At 39.0% G+C, this 18,426-nt stretch overlaps 1 protein-coding gene across 3 annotated transcripts in view; it reads left to right on the top strand.

Annotated features, from left to right (window-relative positions):
* adamts16 (ADAM metallopeptidase with thrombospondin type 1 motif, 16) overlaps positions 1-18,426 on the top strand; it is a 123,393-nt gene that overhangs the window by 55,565 nt on the left and 49,402 nt on the right. For all 3 annotated transcript variants that reach the window (XM_039655089.2, XM_039655098.2, XM_089117447.1), the window contains 3 exons: positions 2,275-2,428; positions 11,538-11,633; positions 17,440-17,588. In XM_039655089.2, the coding sequence (XP_039511023.2) occupies positions 2,275-2,428; positions 11,538-11,633; positions 17,440-17,588 (399 nt within the window). The remainder of the gene's footprint in view (positions 1-2,274; positions 2,429-11,537; positions 11,634-17,439; positions 17,589-18,426) is intronic.

Raw genomic sequence — 18,426 nt, 5'->3', positions numbered from 1 at the left:
CGTTAGTTAGTCAGTTCAGTTTTGTGGTTTGAGTTTCTCCATTTCATTTAGTTCCACATCCTGAAGGCGTAAGTGTGGCAAATTGGCGTAAGGAACCAACTAAGCAATCCAATCAGACTGCATGGTTAATCAAATTCGTATGTACCAAAACCTGTAGTGTGACAGTGGCATTAGTGTCACCAGAGCCACAGCTTTTCCAGGACTGTCTGGGCATCTGAAGGCGACAAACTGCAGAATGATCCTCCCTCATTTATCTTTCCGCACCCACGACACCCCAGTGTGCTGCCGATAAATACGGCAATCCTCTCTGTGTCAGCTGTCCTCGCATCTGTTTCTCATTCCTCATGAACAGGCTCACCTACGTCACCATGTGCCTATCGACATACGGCCTGCAGATCATAAGACCTTCAAGTAGCTAAAGCCTGATCTGCTTTCAGACCCTCTCTCGTTCCTCTTCATATCCCCTCCGCTTTTATCACTCCCCTCACTAATAAAACTGAGCTTGAAAGGGAGTCTGGCCGGGTCTGGCTTGAGAAGGTCTGTCTTATAGCTGCCGGTCGCCTTAATCTGGGGGAAACTTAAAGAGGTGACACTGGGAAAACTGAGTGGTGATGAGGAACTGAATCAGATTCATCTGACTCTGACATTCCTGCCTCTGTGGGCCAGATGCTGCTGCATTGATCCTTCTCCAGATAATTGGAAGCAGGAGCAGGGTTTCCCTTCACAGGGTCCACTGAAACACAGAGGGATTCTGGGATAGCTGGATGTAGTAGACTTCAACTTTATAGTGCAGTGTTCTGCAACAACTGCATCTGTATGTACAGATACAAACCATTCAGTTGACTTCTTCTTTATAAGGAAACTAGTCATTCAGAAAAGTAAAAACTGCCCCCAAATCACAGTAATACCTCATTGCTGTACACAAGATCCAGGGGGCGGAGTTGCATCCAGATCTAAGGGGTGGAGATGGGTAGGATTGGGGGTGGGGGTTAGAGATCAGGGGGTGGAGATGTGTAGGATTAGGGGTGGGGTTAGGGATCAGGGGGCGGAGATGGATAGGATTAGGGGTGGGGTTAGGGATCAGGGGGTGGAGATGGGTAGGATTAGGGGTGGGGTTAGGGATCAGGGGGCGGAGATGGATAGGATTAGGGGTGGGGTTAGGGATCAGGGGGTGGAGATGGGTAGGATTAGGGGTGGGGTTAGGGATCAGGGGGTGGACATGGATAGGATTAGGGGTGGGGTTAGAGATCAGGGGGTGGAGATGGATAGGATTAGGGGTGGGGATGGATAGGATTAGGGGTGGGGTTAGGGATCAGGGGGTGGACATGGATAGGATTAGGGGTGGGGTTAGAGATCAGGGGGTGGAGATGGGTAGGATTAGGGGTGGGGTTAGGGATCAGGGGGTGGACATGGATAGGATTAGGGGTGGGGTTAGAGATCAGGGGGTGGAGATGGATAGGATTAGGGGTGGGGATGGATAGGATTAGGGGTGGGGTTAGGGATCAGGGGGTGGACATGGATAGGATTAGGGGTGGGGTTAGAGATCACGGGGTGGAGATGGGTATGATTAGGGGTGGGGTTAGGGATCAGGGGGCAGAGATGGGTAGGTTTAGGTACAGTATATGTAAGGTGGGTTTTGTGTTCTGTAGTGAGGACCATCTGCCAAATTATGCATCCCTAAACTCAAATATTGTATGAGCAGCAGTGTGCCGACTTTCTGTCCAATCAGTGCTGCTTTAAAGCAATCAGTATTGTAAAAAGCGCTATATGAATAAACATGACTTGACTTGACTTCATGGTTGAATTAGTTTGATCACTTCTATTAGTATGTTTTTACTGGATTTTCTTGTTATATAGTATATATTTAGAACTAATAGACTAGTTGATGTGACCCCCATTACAAACATACATCCCACACACACTCACATACTGACACACTCTCGTCATTGTCCGGGCGAGCGGCCCGGAGCGTCTGCTAAAGTACTCAGCGCTCGTTCAGGCTTTCACTGTATATCTGATTGTGTAAAACACACACTATTAAACAATGTAAAAATACTTTCTCATGATCCTTGATATCGTTTTCACGCGGAGCCTCTCTGTCGGCCTGTATAATAATGGCAGCATTGAATAACATACGTCATGATAAAGTCAGAGAATGTGTTGAAAAGAGAAATCTCTAAATGTAGCCAGGGGAACTACTGTTATTGTGTTGTCATGGTGTCCATCTCTACTGTACAGGAGTCAAGCTGTTTTACAGTTGTGTTTCTGTCTCAGTACCGCCCAGGCCACCTGTCTGTCTGATGAGCCCAACGCCATACAGGAGTACAAATACCCTGAGAAACTTCCCGGAGAGCTGTACGACGCCGACACGCAGTGCAAGTGGCAGTTTGGAGAGAAAGCTAAACTGTGCACTCTGGACTTCAAGAAGGCAAGGCCATTAATATCAATATTTCATATTGCTTCATCAATGAAATCACTTCTGAAAAAAACTGTTCTGGTCATGTCAGAAATATCATATTCCATCCATACCTGTCAACACTCCTGTGTCCCCTTCCCCGTTTGTTATTTCTCCCGGGAATTTTCAGTAATTTGCACGGCCCAAACTCCTTTATGAATAATCGGACCAATATGTTTGTCTAATGTTGACCAGTTGCCAGATCTTGTACTAAATGCATTATATTCACACAATCCACACACCTCGACCTGGCAACCTATACCCCAGTTGCGCAGTCGTGGAAAGCTCAAGCCGAAAGCTTGAAATGCTAATTTTTTTTGCTAATTTTTTGCTAAATTTTGTGTAAATACCATTGTGTAAATACTGTAAGATAAGCTATTTAATCTTGACAGGAAGCACCGCTCATTTAGCCTGTTAATGATGTGAATATTTACCCTACAAACTACTGCACGTGAATGATAAAATATGTATGAAATTGCCTGGCTTTTGCATTTTACTTTGACCATAAATACTGTTCAGAGGAACAGCCTTAGTTATTACTTCCAATTTGGCTGAATAAAAATATGAATTTATTTAAAAAGAAAAAAATCTAATCTGGTGGCCTTAGTGAAAAAATAACTATGGAAAAATGTATTTATTTAAAATACATTTATTTTATACTAAGTATACTATACATATTTACAAGTACATTTATACATTCATATCGCTTTAAACTTACTGATATACATTTTTATTTTTTAATTATTACTCATTTAAAATTAAACATATTTGCAGTATACATGTATTTCAGATACATTTTGATATTTATTTTTCACTACGGTAATGTCTTGTTTTATCAAAATTAAGTAAGTTTGAGCTTAAAACAACAATTTTAGTATTTTTATTTTTTTACTAGGGTACGTATGCAGCTTCAAATGTCTTCTCACCGGGAACATGAGACTGATATATTTGATCCAGCCTGAGCTGCGTTACGGTTAACGTTATTTCAAACTGATAAGAATCCATTTGTGTGGTTCTTATCATGGAGTTTATGGTCATCATTTGGAAAGAGGAAGCTGATCCAGGTTCACTAGGAGAGCAGGGCTCAAGCGTGACAGTATGATTGAGAGGAATGCCTCACCTGAGACAGAAACTAGTGCTCGCGGTCACTTCACTGAGGCCTGGGGAGATCTGTCACGCTGCACCACAGCACACATGTGCCACATTTTCTATACAATCATGTTTTTTCAGGATATGGCCCTGACAACACACACAAGCATGGCGGTTCAGCAAGCTCCACTGTTCATAATTTAGAATGCACAATGGCTCAAAAGTCTAAAAAAAAAAAAAAAAAAAAAAATATATATATATATATATATATATATATACATATATTTGTTTGTTTGTTACATTAATTTTGTTGGTTTCAACATTACATTAAATTCAGAAAATGATCTGATATGATTTGTCTTGGATTCATTTCTCAAATCTGCCATTTTTATAGACTTTTTATAGTCATTGTATGCAGGGTTTGAAATGAATACCCGGCACCCTGCCAAACAGGGTGAAAATCCACAGTGGTGGCTAACACCTATCAACATGTTAGCCAATTTGGCGGGTTATGGCATGATTAACAATGCCCTTCGCGTAAAAAAAGCCTCAAACATTAGCAAAACAAAGAGTAAAGAGAGTCGCGCACCAAGAAAAATGCTGCGCAGCACCACGTCTATAAAATTTGAACACCTTGTTTTCTACCATACTTGTATGTATGTATGTGTATATATATATATATATATATATGGTACCATACCATAAATATAGCATTGGCACCACTCGGCGCCTATCGATGTCTGTCAAGCCCTAGGAAACAATTAAGAGGCCACTTTTTCCAACCTGTTCTAATAAATGCCATATGTACAAGACTTTTGGGGAAAAAGCTACTTAGCGTCTTTTTTGCTACATGCAGGTAAAATCAAGACAGTTATAAGAGAATCACAGAGAATTTTGTTTTTATTTCAATTTTATTTTATTTGAATGGTACCCTTAAACAGTGATTGACTTTCGTAAAGCTGAAAGCAATACAGTGATTCAGAATCAGGTTTAAATCTAAGCTGTGACATTTATTTCTGATCATTTTGTTTTGGCTTGTAGAAGTTTTGAATGGCTGATAATTTCAAAATTTAGCAGCCAAATTTGCTTATGAGTGAAAAAGTTCATTTCAAACCCTGACTGTATGTGAATAAATAAGTGTATCAGATGTTTGGACACAAATGTGATGCTCAAAGTGGAATGCATCTTTTTCTTCTTCTTTTTTTAATGACACATTTACAACAAAATTAATGTAACAAACAAATATATATTTTTGTAGACTTTTGTAAGCCACACTCACTAACATACACCAAAATAAATTAGCAAGATTAAAGGTGCTGTATGTAATTTTTTGACTCTTCTAAAGCATAAAATACCATAAAAATGCCAAAATGCCTGTTTTTCTTCGAAAAACAATGTTACAGCCAGTAATTTTACTTTTAAATGTGCATTCTGTGTTGGAAGGTCTGTTTTTGGTTTGGTCTGTATGATACCGCACGTTACCAATTTACCCAACAGTATTTCAACACCGCGGGTTGCCAGTTTAGCAGAAAACGCAGAGTTTTGCAGCCATGAAAGCCAGCAAACGAATTGGGTCAGAAATCAAAGATTCCACCCGACATAAAAAGCTTCAGCATCCATCTAAAAATCTCTATGAACAAGAGAATATTAATACGCAGATAAATCAACTAATCAGCTTACAGTGTAAGGCTCGTCTCCTACCTATTTCAATTGTGCTCCCTCCTGTTGCGAGTCCTCAATCTGGCAACCCACGTGACTCTTCAATATTTTGAATTGGGGTCGCAGTACCCATTTCAACCGCTAACTGTCCATACTACATTCTGCATTTTTAAAATGGATCGGATTGGAAAAGGTACTAGTGTAAAGTTTTCCCTAACTCTAACAAAAGAAAATAGCCCCTTTCACACACAGCCCCTATTCAGACCCCTCTAGCGCCAAATTTTCAAAAAAGCGACTAGCGACAAATCTAACGACTTTTTCTGGCGTTATTAGAGACTTTTGGAGACTCTCTGACATGAAAGCACATATCGTTTTTACTCATCTCAACGAGCAGCGGGTGCTGCCGTGGGTCCCACCCTGTCCCAAATCACTCACATAGCAGCCCCTCCCAGCTCAGAGCAGGAGATGTTCTCCTCAACATACAAACTGCAAAACAATCGCGCAAATGAGTCACTATTTTTAGCGACTTTTCAGACCCCGAATTTTTGCTTTACCCTGTTCAGTGAATGGCTGAGAGGAGCTAATCATCTGTTGAACGCACGGCCATTGACAGGTCCGTGGAAAAACACTGCTCATTCACGTCTATCACTTATCTGCTTTCTTTAAATAATAATGTTTTTTTTATTTATTTAAACAATTTAGTTTCCTTTCTTTTCTTGTGCTTACAGTATTAATTTTTTGTCATTCACTAGGCCTATATCAACTCGTTCTGTGTGGCAAAAAATATATAGGAAATGAGAACAGCTTTATTTTACATTCACTTTATTATATTATAATATATTAAATACAATATGTGAGCTGAGCATTAATTTATAGAGAAAACACATTAGGCAAGCGGAACACAAGTACGACGCGATGACGTCACGGATATGCTAATTAACTTATGACGTCATCTAGCGACTTTCGCTAACTTCTTGGTAAATTCGGGACAAATTTAATGCCGCAAGTAAACAAAATGTAATAAAATGAACATCTTAATGTATATTTTCAACGTTTTCTTTATAGCAGCTTGAAAGAACACATATTGAAGGAGTAAACTAGCCCAAAATCTCAAAACTAATCACTACATGAAAAATCGATGTTTTTGCCTGCCGTGTCTCGCCTTAAAGGATTAGTTCACTTTTGAAAAAACTTTTGCTGATAATTTACTCACCCCCATGTCATCCAAGATGTCCATGTCTTTCTTTCCTCAGTCGAAAAGAAATTTAGGTTTTTGATGAAAACATTCCAGGATTTTTCTCCATATAATGGACTTCAATGGGAACCGGATGGTTCAAGTATCAAAAGACGGTTAAAAACTGTTTCAGATGCAGCCTTAAATGTCTTTAAACGATATCAGACGATGAATAAGGGTCTTATCATGCGAAACGATCGGTTATTTCAAAACTTATTCCAAAAATGTAACTTTTCTAAGGACAAATGCTAGCCTTGCTCTATTCTGTGAGGCGCGTTTGCAATGTCACGTATTACGTAATTACGTTCAAAAGGTCACGGGCGACGTAGCCGAAAGTACAGAGTCAGTGTTTACAAGTTGAACACATAGGTTGAACGTGCAAACTAACTCAAACACCGTTTACAAAAAAAGGAATTAAAAGGAAAAACAACGATGTCGGACGATTTTGATTCTGTACTTCCGGCTACGTCGCCCGTGACCTTTTGAACGTAATTACGTATTACGTGACGTTACAAACGCGCCTCAGAGAATATAGCAAGGCTAGCATTTGTCCTTAGAAAAGTTACATTTTTGGAATAAGTTTTGAAATAACCGATAGTTTTGCATGATAAGACCCTTATTCATCGTCTGGTGTCGTTTAAAGACATTTAAGGCTGCATCTGAAACTGTTATTAACCGTCTTTTGATACTTGAACCATCCGGTTCCCATTGAAGTCCATTATATGGAGAAAAATCCTGGAATGTTTTCATCAAAAACCTAAATTTCTTTTCGACTGAGGAAAGAAAGTCATGGACATCTTGGATGACATGGGGGTGAGTAAATTATCAGCAAAAGTTTTTTCAAAAGTGAACTAATCCTTTAAGTTCTTGTTCACACATATTCTCTTAACAGTAATTCCCTGGTTATTTACCAGTAAAGTCTGGATGTGTGAAAGGTGTCAAAGCAGACGTATGTGCTTTCTGTGAACATTTGACCAGCATTCTTTAGACCGGGGATTCTGATGCGCGGGGACAGCTCAGACGGTTCGGTTTTTCAAAACATCACTGCATACTCAAATCTGAGATTTCTCTATTGCTGAAATCTGTAAATCAGTTGTAACGCCAGGAATTCAGGTCGTTTGAACTCAATAGAGATTTGCTAAAATAATTTTTCCACTGTAGTCTAGTCTATACATCTAAAATTGGACCTCCCCGTAGAGAAATCTGATAAAGTGCAGCTCCGGCAGACTTCGGTCCAGGCCTGCACGGTCTCGTGAAGCAAAGGCAGAGCTAAATATACATTGGATGGACGCCAGTGGGAAGCTCTGTTTGCTGGGCTCTTATTGTCCTGATCTCACCCAACATAGTTATTTTTACCTATGGAAGTCAGTCAGTCTGGTTACCAACATTCTTCAAAATATATATATATTTTCAACAGAAGAAAGAAACTCATTCAATGTTCCTTATTTTGTTTTAATAAACACAATGTAAATATAGCCATATACCAACAACAAAAAAATGATATTGTTGGATGGTAATGTATACCAACATCCCAGAATCTGAAGCTTCAAATGGAAATGAAACTATGTAAACAAAGTAGAAAGATGGGCCTGCTCATTTCATGTCACTGAACGGGATAGAAATTGTTCTGTGGATGCTCTTCAAGCAAAGCTGTTCTGTCATCCTGAGCTCTCACATCTTTCACCATGAATTAGCATCTTTGTATTCTCTGGCAGTCAGAGCTGCGATAGGACTGAGATGTTCAAGCTCAACAGGAACAACGGGGGACGGATTTGAGGAGGTCTCGCTTTAACACACAGCTGCAGAACTTGTGCTGGGATTTCTGTGATCACTCTGGCAATCTGCCTTCTATTCCTCCCATCTGTGCTCCCATTGTCAAAATATGATACAATAATCCAGATGTGAATAATATGCGGACATATAAAACGTGCAGCCGTTTCGTGCTCTTCTTGCTCTTGTTTCATAGAGAGAAAGTGAATGAGAGGAAGACGTAGATATCTGGGACAGTAAAAAAACTTTTATGCCCCCCTGTTTACACCTGATATTGAGTTGTGTTTTGGTCGATGGGATCACAAGTAGACAAGGGAGACACATACCTGTTTACACCTAGTGTTTTAATGTGTCTCTTTTGTCCACTTTGTTGTTCCAAAGAGATGTGTGTATTGATTGTTCATTAATGGTATAAAGTTAAGCCCCCTTAACAATATCACATGCCCCCTCAGTCATGTCATCCTGCAGCCACGCCTGACCAAAGCAATCCGGTCAAAAGCGTTTTTGACTCCCTCTGGAAGTGGTCGAAAGTGGACAAACTCGAACTGTACTTAGTGTCGTCCATTTGTGATCCGATCTACCAAAATGCATCTTAATACAAGGTGTAAACAGGGCGTTAGGGTGTCTGATGATTTCATAAATTATTATCTAACTGACGCTTTTGACCATGCAACAACATCCGACGCACATGGTAACTTTTGGGGGCAATATGAGACGCGCCTAGTGGTCTAACCCTAACCCTACCCCAGACCTAAACCTACCCACGTCATCTAACTGACGTTAAAGGTTGCCATGTGCGGATTTAGATGCATGGTCAAAATAACACAGTCTCATCCCAAAAAGTCATATAACTGACGTTTTGGGACGTATTTTGACCATACGTCAATATCAGCCTTTTTAGGGCCCCCTTAAACGTCGGTAGATGGCGATCCCGGGCCGTCATACAACTGACGCTTTACCTTTAACGTCAGTTAGGTGACGGGTTAGGTTTAGGGTTAGGTTTAGGTATGGGGTAGAGTTAGGATCCCATAACCTCATCTACCGACGTTTAAGGGGGCCCTAAAAAGGCGAATATTGACGTATGGTCAAAAGACGTCCCAAAACGTCAGTTATATGACGTTTTGGGGTGAGACCGGGTTGGTCAAAATTGTTGATTTTCAGTCGATTTTAGCCCGATTTTGGCACGATCCGTTTGACGTAGGGTGTCGTGGGGATTCGTAAACGACAACGGGCATCGGAACGCAAGATTCGATCGTATAATCTCGTATCGTGTGTCATTTCAATTTCAATTTTCAATTTCAATTTATTTATAGAGCACAGATAAACACAGCTTCCGTTGACCAAAGTGCTGTACGGAGAGAAAAATACAAATTAAAATACAAACAGCTACAGGGCAATTACTTCCACATTTAGTTTGCATACGACAGGTCAAATAAAAACGTCTTTAATCTCACTTTAAAAATGTGTAGGGTTGGTGCAGCTCTGATTTCTGGAGAAAGGCTGTTCCAGAGTCTAGGAGCGGCACTAGAGAAAGCCCGGTCTCCTCTAGTCTTCAGTTTTGTTCTCGGAGCCACCAGAAGGCCTAGGTTCTAGTTGGTTGGTGAACAGTCAATAGGTCTGTGAGGTATGATGGAGCCATCCCGTTTAGCGACTTGTATACTAATAATAAAACTTTAAAAGTGATTCTATGGCGCACTGGTAACCAGTGCAGAGTCTTGAGGACAGGAGTTATGTGTTCTCGTTTTCGAGTTCCTGTCAGAACTCTTGCAGCGGCATTCTGGACTATTTGTAGGCGATTGATGGATGACTCACTGATCCCCATATAAAGTGAGTTACAATAGTCCAGTCTGGTAGAAATGAAAGCATGTACAACTTTTTCTAAATTCGAGACTGAGAGTATAGACTTATAGTGGGCGACAACCTACGTCACAACATCACGACAAAAAGACTAGCATGTGTAATTTTTTAACGGTCGTCCACGACGGTATGAGGTTGACCAATAGGAGCACAGAAGCTTTTCCGTACACAACTTTCAAAAATGGCGAAACGAAAGAGAGACGATGGTGCTAACATTAAAACTAAAAGTAAAAATATATAAGAAAACAATATTTTTGAAACAATTCAACTTTGGAGGATTGACAGCCCATACTGTCCTCTTCGAGCAATCCAGGAACGTGTCCATCGTCGGGTTTTCTTTCTTTTTTTACTTTTTTCTGAACACAAGACAGCCAATACAACACTCACTTCCCGCTTCATCCATTGTTTGTTTACGTTCGTTTCCGGAAGTCATTTGCTACTGGTTTCGCCTTCTCGATGACATCACGCGTGCCGTTAAAGACGGCATGCGATGACTGGTCAGGAAACAACATGTGTCTTGTCCACGACACAAGACAAGATTTTAGGAGTCAAAATTGCGTAATCTGACACAGTGACTATCGTAACAGACAAAAAAAATCGTGTAATCTGAACCAGGCATTAGATGACGCCCTAGGATTAGAACGCGTTGGACATTTTTGATTACTTGAAATATTCATATAATACTGCATTTATTTTTAAATATTTATGACATTTTCTTGAATAAAAGTTTGGTATATAAGGTGTGAATGTTTGTAGATATTTGGACATGCGAAAATAATTCTATATATTTTTCATTTGATTTAAAAAAAAAACTGTTGATTCTGAATCATCATTTTCCAATACTCTCCATTTTTAATAAACATACTCTCATATCATGGTGCAAAATAAAAACATTTCAGTTTGAAGAGTTGATCGCCTGTCACTTCTCATCTCTATGATAATAACCAAGTACCAGTTGTTCTCTAAATGTTTGCTACGTTGGTAATATCTGCGAACATAGTTTTAATGGTTAGTTACTTTTTTTTTTAATTATTTTAAAATGTACTAAATATTATTGTGTTAAAAATTAAAGGGAAGTAATAACTTTGCAAGTCAACTTATTCTACTAACCCTAACCAAACAGTCTACTAATAAACGATAGTTAGTCGACATGTAGTTTCAAAGTTGCACAGTCAAAAGTGCGCTATCGAAATAAAGCGGAACCTAAAAAAAGCTGAATCACCAACATACAGAGTGTTTGGCATATGATGCTGAGGCTAAAACAAACAGACAGGTCATAATTACATCCAGAGACTAGTGTGTCATTATTCTGTACAACTGCCTTTTGGACTCATACAGCTTGTGAAGAACATCTATCCATTGCGTAATGTGTTATAATCCTTAATTTGTTCAGTGTAAATATCTCTCAGACTTTTGTCAAAATTACATTTAATGCATTCATATCAACACGCCTGTCTGATGTGTGTCACACAGGACATCTGTAAAGCCCTGTGGTGCCACCGGGTCGGAAGAAAATGTGAGACCAAATTCATGCCAGCCGCCGAGGGCTCTTCCTGCGGTCCAGAGATGGTGAGTCACAACCACAAATGTGTTCAGAAGCGTCTCACCTTAAAAAGAAGTCTAGTTATACCCGTCCCTTTCACCTCAAGTGGCACAAAGGAAAAAGCCAAATGGTCTGTTTCTTGTCATTGAAAGAGTTTAATCATTTACGTCCTCTCATGGTTAGTCAGCCTGTGACATTAACCCGGCGGGGAGAAAGCATTTGGGGGGTTTTTGTTGTTCTTTCAGATGTTTTTTTTTTACAGATGTCTAGTGTCTTAAATGAGTGTTTCCAGGGAGGCCGAGCAAAGAGAGGCTGGTGTAAATGCCAGCGGATGTAATGAGTGAACAATTCTTGTTGAGAGTCATGAAAACATAATAGTGAGAGTGATGTTCACAAGACAAGCTGAGAACTCCGTGTACTAGAAAAGGTTCCCTCTGCGAATACATACGTCATGAAGAGAACAGATGTCGTTTCTAGTGGGAGAGGAGTTTGTGTTTGATTTAATTGGTAGTTCACACAAAAATGAAAATCTTGTCATTATTTACTCACCCTCATGATGTTACAAACCTGTATGAGTTTCATTTTTCTGTTGAACACAAAAGAAAATGTTTTAAAGAACGTTGGTAACCAGACAGTTTACGGGAGACATTGACTTCCATAGTATTTTCTGTTTGATTACCATCATTCTTTAAAATGAATTTATCACCTTTTTTTTTTCAACAGAAGTTTTATTTTTATTTTATAATGGTGTGTAAGGGTAAATCTTTAAGTAATAAAATGTAAGTCCAATCGGTAACACTTTACAATAAGGTTCATTAGTTAACATTAGTAAATCCATTAACTAACATGAACTAACAATGAGCAATGCATTAGTTACAGTCTTGATTAATCTGTGTTAATGTTAGTTAATATAAACACAGCTGTTCATTGTGCGTTCATGTTAGTTCACAGTGCATTAACTAATGTTAACTAATACAACCTTTGATTTTAATAACGTATTAGTAAATGTTAGAATTAATATTAACTAAGCTTAATAAATGCTGAAGAAGTATTGTTCATTCTTAGTACATGTTAACTAATGTAGTTAACTAATGTTAACTAATTGTCACAAACGACATCCAAAGTTCTTCAAAATAACACATGGAGGACGTTAAATGCCATTTTCATATTTATTTATGTTCTCCCAACTTCGTAAAGTGCAAGGTGCTCACAGGTGAGGTAGCAGGAAAAATTTACAAAAAAATAAAAAATAAAAAAAAAAGTCAATATACCAAAAAAACAGCCTTGCATCAGGCCTACTACTTCAATCACAGCAGTCAGTTGATACAGCATTCACTACCAACAGTCTTTACCCTCCTGATCACTTCTTTCTGTGAGAATTTATACCCCTAGGGGCAACCATTTCTCACCAATAATCACATGGGGAAGTAATAAAGATCATGAACAGCTAATAAATATCAATTAAAAATATGTGATCAAGTAACTTCATTTTCTTCACCACACAAAGTTAAATAACAGCACAACTTCACTAAATTTCAACAATAATCAAAAGAAGTTCACATTAACATCCCAATTCCCCTTCCCTTAACACCATACTTGGTATCTCCCACTTCCCATGATGCAACACAGCACAGGTATAAAAAACATAAGAAAATTCCATTCCAGTCTTTTACCCAATTCAAGATGGCCACCACCCTGTATGCTGCTCCAGGTGACAATCAACAGTCTGCAACAAACGTTAAATGTCCTCAGGGTTAGTGCTCAGGTGGCCAGTCTGAGACACAACAGCACAGTTGTGAATACATTTGTGTGGACAATCCATCTCTCATGTTGCTGGTACACTAAGGTAAATAAAGAGTCTTTAAAAACCAAGTATGTGTTCATGTGTTTTGTGGAAGAGCTAACCAGGGGTCACAAAGAGCTGAGGGTAGCTCTGTGACACTAATGAAATTGTAAAGTGTTACCGTGCAATTTTAACTGTAGTGTATTATTCAATATTACGTTCATATATTTTAACACTAGAAGTGCCAGAATGCCAAAACTACTAGAACGGCCACAAACGGTCATTTTGACCGTTAGATTCAAAACAGTGTTTATTTCATTGACGAATAATTTTCATAATTATTTTCGTCAACCACATTTTTTTCAAAGACGAAAACGAGACGATAACTAAATAAAAACTAGGTTTGAATGACAAAAACTATGACGAAAATGTTAGATAGTGACGATATGCAAAGCGGTCAATAGGCTAATAATAATAATAGGACTAGCAGAACTAGTGAACAGCCAACCCGATCTCACGACCAAGTCGTACGAATTCGACGAATGATTAAAAAGTGGCTAATTCGTAACAATTCATACGACCTCACTCGTACGAATTAATACGATTTTGCTAAATCGTACATATTTTTTACGAATTGGCCAATTCGTATGAATTCGTACGAATGACCTACCCCTTACCCCGCCCCTAAACTTAACCATCACGTGGGTTTAGACAAATCGTACGAATTAGTACGAGTGAGGTCGTACGAATTAGTACGAATTAGCCACTTTTTAATAATGCGTCGAATTTGTACGAATTGGTCGTGAGATAGTGTTGGAACAGCCCATGCAGCAAAACAAACAGCGCAGGACAGGGTAGCAGAGCTCACCAGGATCATCCGACATGAATGGAACATGTGTCTGATGATAGCTGCCGTCTCTTTTTCCTTGATGTGGACTCTGACTCTGAATCACTCTCTGATGATATAGCCTATAGATAACGTAAGTATTATAGATAACTGTAGTCTGGTTTTATTTGCTTATTTCTGATCAACAACTAATGTAGAAATTATTGTATAGCAAACACCGCTACAGAGGTGACCGGACGGACCTTTCTGTTGACAGTTGAGAGAGACCAGATCAACCGCGGGATATTTAACAAAAAAAATATCGCGAAAATCAGTGCGGTCAATATGACCGTCTATGGCCGAAATAGGTAAATATGTTCATTTATTTATTTTTTTTTTTGCCTTACGTTTACGTAACTTAATTTATATGAAAAGCATTTTAAATGACAATACAGACAATTTTAGGAAAAGTCAGGTACATTGGAAAAGTACAACTACCATTGTATGTATTTTTTCCTACAATGGTAGTCAATGGGGAATGAGATCTGTTTGATTAAAACATTCTTCCAAATATCTTCCTTTGTGTTCAGCAGAACAAATAAACACATAGAGGTTTGGAACAACATGAGGGTGAGTAAAAACTGACAGAATTTTCATTTTTGGGTGAACTAACCCTTTAACTCATCAAAGCACTTTAATCGGATTTCAAGCTAAAGACGTGTGTGGTGTGGATCAGGTTTTACAATGGAACTTTTGCTGTTCATGCTACAAAAAAGTGTCAGATACACCAACCGCACAAATAGACAGATAGATAGACAGACAGATCTCTGCTGTGTTCATCAGCGTTAGCTGTTACAGTATTCGTCATTGCTCTCCTCCCTTTCTCTTCGTCCCCTAGGATGCCTTTCCACTGATTCAGGCCCTTCACAGCAGATTGGGTTTAATGAGCTCATGCGGGCCTGGGCTGACCTCCTGGGCCGTTTCTTTACTAAGTCACGTTACTGAAGTATGTTTGGGGCATTAGGGTAATTGCAGACCCATCCTGAGGTAGAAGAACCAAGAGCACTTCTCTTACAAACACACTCTCTTGTTCCATGTGTCATCTCTGGCTGATACGGAGGCGAGCGCTGGTGGTCCGAGATGTCTTTCACATGTGTTCCACTCGGAGGTGTTCGGTTTGTGATATATTAAACACGACAGTTTAATCTGAGTGAGAGCCAGTGACGGTACGCAGCACTAATGATGACAGTCTCTTCTAGGAATCTTGACAATCCGCATTCAGGAAATATCAGCTTCATCCCATGAGTTTCAGTTACATAGAGGGTGTGAAGAGCACTGGACTGGGACTATCATTCATTCAGTCCTTAACCTTTAATACAGAGTTGAATTACTGTAGATGGAATGGTGCCTGATGGGAATTAAAATGAATCTGTGAAGTTGGGCCATTCATACAATCATTTCCGAATATTTTTTTTTCTGATATTACAATGCAATAAAACAAATCCAAGTTTGCTGTTATTTTGATTGCTGTTCCTTTAGCGTTTGATTGCAAGGATGGACAATTTGTCCATAAATATTGCGATTATTTATTATTTTGCATCCAATGAATGAATGAAATTATTAAATTCAAATTTAAAAATCACTAAATAAATATGAAATAAGAAATATTGCTTTTGTAATATTTCACTGTAAAATAAAGAACATGTATAATAATCAATTTCTTAATTATCTTTTGTTGATAATCGCTACTCGTTATAAGTATGTGAAGATAGTTGATGTATGTTGCATTACCAAATATATATTAAAGCAGTCAAGAGACATTTGACACCAATAGGATCTAATGTAGTTGTAGTCAATTATCGGTCATTAATGATTAAAATTTTAGACCATTCCTAACAATACTGTTAAATATACTGTATGCGTCATATAAGAATTATTGTGATAGTTTTATTCTACAGGGCTGTTGAATACTTGATTCTGATTGGTTGAGAACATTCTAAGGTGTGCAATGGGCTCTATGCACGGCGGTATTTCCGGTGAAGGATTAAGGATGCTCGATAACTTCCGCCGATCAAAGAGTCCAATGCAATACCGAGAATTTATATTGAATTTTATACTCCATGGTTATAATAAAGAAACGTTAGTCACAAAAACAGATTAAACAGACACCCCTCGTTGTGTTTATGCTTAAAATTATATTAAATAAACATAACTATATATAAAATTACATCTAAACGTATGTACGTTTCGTTTCAAAGACTGGAGGACAGTAAATTTTGAAGACTCTGCCATAATCCCGTTTTCCTCGGTTCTCCTCCGCTTAAATCTCCACAACCGGAAATGGACGAGCATCCTTGCATCAAATGCGGAACTTATGCGTGCATATAGCCCATTATTTTCAGGGAAACGCACGGCTAAAGTAGTTTCAGAAAGGTTTGACCGCATTACAGTTCCATATTACTGCGCGTAGTTCCCCTTCGAGGAACTCGCACTGCGTCATCGTTATGACACTTTGGGGAACGCCCCCAGCGTAGCGCGTCTGAAGCATGAATGAAATCTGTCCAATCCTGATTGGTGCTGCGTCATGGCATAGTAGATGACGGCATAACCGGAAGCTACAAAGGGTGTACCAGACACACACACATCAGCTTTTTGCTCTTCAGCAAGCGCTCTGTGTCAAACTGTATGTCCTATTTGGTGTTGTTTGTCCTATAAGAATTGCCACGAAATAATTGCAATATAGAATCTAGTGGCTCGGATCTCGCCTCTCACCTTTTGACTTTCTTCTCGAGGAAGGAAAGCCAAATATATTGTTATGGCTCGATTCTCGCGTTTGCCGAGGCAGCGTGTAGATAACGAGACTGTAAATAATATTAAAACAGAATTTTTGGTGATTTTTGGCCGCATTTAATTCTGATGAATAAAAATGGTGTGCAGCGAACTTCGAGAATCGGTTTAAATTTTTCCCTGCCGGTCCTCCGCTTCAGGGTATCGAAAACGAGACGAAAATAGCAGGGCTGTCCTCCCCGTGGAGGGATGCGAGAATCGGTCCTCCGCGGAGCCCTCAGAAAATCGATGTTGCATCCAGGTTCAGGTGCGCTTTGGGACACATCGGTTTTCAGCGAATTCACGCTGCAGTGTTCGCCACAAGGACTTGCGGCAACACTTCTGAGAGGTGCCCCCTCCCCCCCCTGATGTGTGTGTTTCTGTGTGTTGTTTGCAGTGGTGCCGTCGTGGTCAGTGTGTAAAGCACGGCGATGAAGGTCCCAAGCCAGTGAACGGTCAGTGGTCATCCTGGTCTGGGTGGTCCAGCTGCTCGAGAACCTGTGAGAGTGGAGTGACATACAGAGAAAGACACTGCAACAGCCCCAGGTAAAATTCAGAACTGCAGTCATGTGAATGATCAGCCAATAAATGTGGAGTAAGAGGGTCTCCACTAAAGACTTGTTCATAACAATTTGGGCATGAAACACATGCACAACAGGATTTTAAACTAAACAAAACAATGCAAAATGTATTAATTCACAGTAGCTTTGTTTATTTCCCCCTTTTTTATGCACATTTTGGGATAACGCACAAAAATCTGCTTGATGGAAATGCCAAGAAATTCTAAAAATAAGCATGAAATCATCCGTTTTTGAGTTTTTTTAGTTATATGATAAGAAAACATATGCATAAATTACTATGAAAACGAAGATTCCAAGATTCGAATAACAAATTATTTGAATTTGTGCGATGGGACAGCATAACTGACCATGTGGACGGATCTTTTTGAAATCCTGTTTTGATTGTTCTGAAATGCTTGATCAAAGTCTTATATCAAAGTGGTTCGGTGTTATTACCTTTTTTTTTAGCTGTGTCACACGACTGCTTTCCCAAACATTGTTGACTTAAGCAATGTATTATATACGAAACTATTGTACACAGTGCAATAAAAATAAAAAATAAAAAATTCCAATTTTAAAATAGGTTCACAACTTTCGATGGAAACATAGCTAGTACGTCTGATGTACTGTATCTTATTGCAATGAATCAAAAAATCAACACTTCTATTAAAAATTATAAGGTCAGTAAGATTTTTTTTATTTTTTTTTATTTTTATAAATTAATGTGTTTTTGCATTAAATGTATCCAAATTTACAGTAAAGGCATTTATGATGTTAAAAAACACAAATGCTGTTCACAAAAAAAATTTGAAACTGAAGACTGG

Source organism: Pimephales promelas, chromosome 12 (genome assembly GCF_988280905.1).
Source record: "Pimephales promelas chromosome 12, fPimPro1.hap1.1, whole genome shotgun sequence".
Taxonomy (NCBI): Eukaryota; Metazoa; Chordata; class Actinopteri; order Cypriniformes; family Leuciscidae; genus Pimephales; species Pimephales promelas.
The sequence above is the reverse complement of the archived record's forward strand: the minus strand, read 5'-3'. Positions and strand labels throughout refer to the sequence as shown.